Source organism: Octodon degus, unplaced genomic scaffold (genome assembly GCF_000260255.1).
Source record: "Octodon degus isolate 3935 unplaced genomic scaffold, OctDeg1.0 scaffold00019, whole genome shotgun sequence".
NCBI classification, from domain to species: Eukaryota; Metazoa; Chordata; class Mammalia; order Rodentia; family Octodontidae; genus Octodon; species Octodon degus.
The window spans coordinates 22420775-22423656 of record NW_004524595.1 but is presented as its reverse complement, the minus strand read 5'-3'; the positions used below and the strand labels follow the sequence as shown (position 1 = coordinate 22423656).

The 2882-nt window shown below is 38.5% G+C and overlaps 1 protein-coding gene across 1 annotated transcript in view; it reads left to right on the top strand.

Annotated features, from left to right (window-relative positions):
• Positions 1-2882, top strand: part of Ppat (phosphoribosyl pyrophosphate amidotransferase) — a 44356-nt gene that overhangs the window by 23059 nt on the left and 18415 nt on the right. Inside the window, exons 3-5 of the mRNA XM_012513852.2 lie at positions 568-680; positions 888-1033; positions 1700-1772. Coding sequence (XP_012369306.1) covers positions 568-680; positions 888-1033; positions 1700-1772 — 332 coding nt within the window. The remainder of the gene's footprint in view (positions 1-567; positions 681-887; positions 1034-1699; positions 1773-2882) is intronic.

Below are 2882 nucleotides of genomic sequence, written 5' to 3'. Positions count from 1 at the left end.
CCGCATCTTGTACAGCAATTAACCACTAAGAAGAATATATGCAGTGTGTTATTTGTTGAATCTGTACTTCCGATTTGATTTGAAATTGTCTCATTGCTATCTGTTTATCAATAAAACTGTAGGAAAAAAAAATACAGCTTTTTACGGTAAAAAAAAAAAAAAGAAACACTTAAGAACCACTGCTTCATGTGTGGTCCTTTTATTCAAGTTTTAGCTTTAGTAGCACTTTGCTACATTCTTTTCATAGTCATGACATTATAATGATGATGTTAAACATTTCTGTATATGAATGAGAAAAAGTTCATTTAAAAAATTCAGGTAATCATAAAACTATAAATACGAAAAATTACTAAAAGTTCATTATGTGTAGATAGCCACCAAGTGTTCAATTCTAAGTACTGCCTAGCTCCTTTTTTTCATACGTAATCCCTTGCCCTTGGTAGACTTCATCTGTACCCAGTAAGGGATGTGCAGAATGTCTGGTTCCTTTCTGTGATAGTAGGCTGGTGGGTGAGGGGTAAAGTGGAGCTTCCCCTCTGGTGATGGAACTTTTCTCTCTCTGTTTAGCTTCTGCGTCATGGTATTGGTCTGTCCACCAGCTCTGATAGTGAAATGATTACCCAGCTCCTGGCATATACCCCTCCTCAGGAGCAAGATGACGCCCCAGACTGGGTAGCAAGGTAATTGTAAAACTGTGGACTGTGCTAGCTGGGAAAGGAGCTCAGTGGTAGAGCACTTGTCTCACATGGGCCAAGTCCTGAGTTCAGCCCCCAGTACCACAAAAGCAAAACTGAAACAAAATGACTGCATGCAGATCTCACAATGAGGCCTTTGCCTGGAATATGTTTATACCTGAAGTGACTGATTGATTGATTGATTGATTGCAGGATTAAAAATTTAATGAATGAAGCACCCACAGCATACTCGCTGCTTATAATGTACAGAGATGTTATATACGCAGTACGGGATCCTTATGGAATTCGACCTCTATGCATTGGCCGTCTTATTCCAGCTTCTGATATAAATGACAAAGGTAATGAACTTCAAAAGGAATATGATTTCATAGTACTTTTCAAAGTCATTGAATTGCTGATGGTGAACCCTGAGATCTTTAGGTACAAGAACCTTATAGGTGAGAATGGATAGGTAATAAAAGAAATTATGTTCTTGGTTTGAAAGTACCTTTTTTTGACTGTGTCTAAGGAAAAGCTCCTTTTTGTTCTTTTTTCTCTAAAATTAAAAAATGTGTAAAACCTGGAAAAATTGGGGCTGGGGAGATGGCTCAGTGGAATAAGTGCTTCCCTGACAAGCGCAAGGGCCTGAGTTCAATCCCTGGTTCCACCAAAAAAAAAAACTTGGAAAAATATATATAATGGACATTACTATCATTTTCCTGTGTGAATCGCTTATTCGCGTCCTTTTCATTTGTGTAGTATGATTTTGGTGGGTTTTTTTTTTTTTTTTTTTTTTGACTAATGAGGTATGTTGTTCAACCATGAGATTATAATGCTAGAAGGAATCCTAAGGGATTATTTTGGCTTAAGTAAAGTAAGGGCCTGTGTACTTTTAATAGCGTAGAAATAGCCATTCCATTACTTTGTTTACTTCTCTTTTGGGTATTTAACTGATCTGTTGAAATACTTTGTCTTAAATTTTTTCTTGAATCTATTAATTCATTTGATTATCTTGTAATTTTCAGGGAAAAAAACATCAGAAACAGAAGGATGGGTAGTGTCTTCAGAATCCTGTAGTTTTCTGTCTATTGGTGCAATGTAAGTTTTAACATCATTAAGCATATTATGTTTTTCCATATTGATAAAAAAAAGATTTGGGAATGTTGGTACATAGCACTGTTTTCTAGCTAGTCAAGCAGCTGCATCAGGAAGTTGCTTGAGCACAGGCAAGCCAGGCTAGCCTAGACACCTCAAGCCCCTGTCTCTAAAGGGGTGGGGGTGGGAGCAGGGCACATAGTTTATAATTTAAAATGAAATTTTTTTTTTTGGTGGAACCAGAGATTGAACTCAGGTCCTTGTGCTTGTCAGGGAAGTGCTTATTCCACCAAGCCATCACCCCGGCCCAATAAGGATTTTTTTTTTTTTTTTTTGCTCTGAATGCCTTCAGGGCAGGTTTGGCTGGCTGGAGTGTTGTGGAGATCGAACTCTAGCAACCTGAGGCTGACAGCTTTGTGGATGCAGCCCCTCAAAGAGCTGAGCTAGGGCCAGGCCCCCCCCAAATTTTTCTTTTGATATTTACAAAAAAGATTTGTTGCCAGTGTCTTTAAGGAAACAAATAGGTTGTATTATGTGTGTTGGACTCAGCAACTGTAAAGACTTTAGTGTTCCAGTGATACTTTCTAGTTCTAAACTGTCATCCTTCAGAATGCCAGATGTAAAGAAAAAAGTCATTAAAGCATATACATAAAAAATATTAGCTATGGAAGAACAAAATCAAATAGCATCTTATTCCACATTAGAAAGAAAAAGAAAAAAAAAAAAAAAAAAAGAACAGTGGAGACTCAAGGAGCCTAAGTTATTTATCAGGAGACTGCAGTGCTCACCCTGCACCCTACCTAGAAGTCTCCTCGACAGGATAGTGATCAGGAATTAAAGGTTTAGTTCCAACCTTAATACTACTGCAGGTGGTGGAAACTTTTAGAGCTACGACCTATGAGGAGGCTGCTGGCCAGTGGGGGCCTGCCCTCGAAGGAGACCGCGCCTCTTCTCTTTTTCCCTCCCCCACTTCCATGAGGTGGGTGGCTCTGTGGTCCTGCCGTGTTGTAACCTTTCTTCATGGACCTAAAACCTGAACACAACTAATTCTGGACTGAAACCTCCAAAACTGTGAGCCAGAATAAATTATTTCTTTTTTTTTTTTTTATTTAT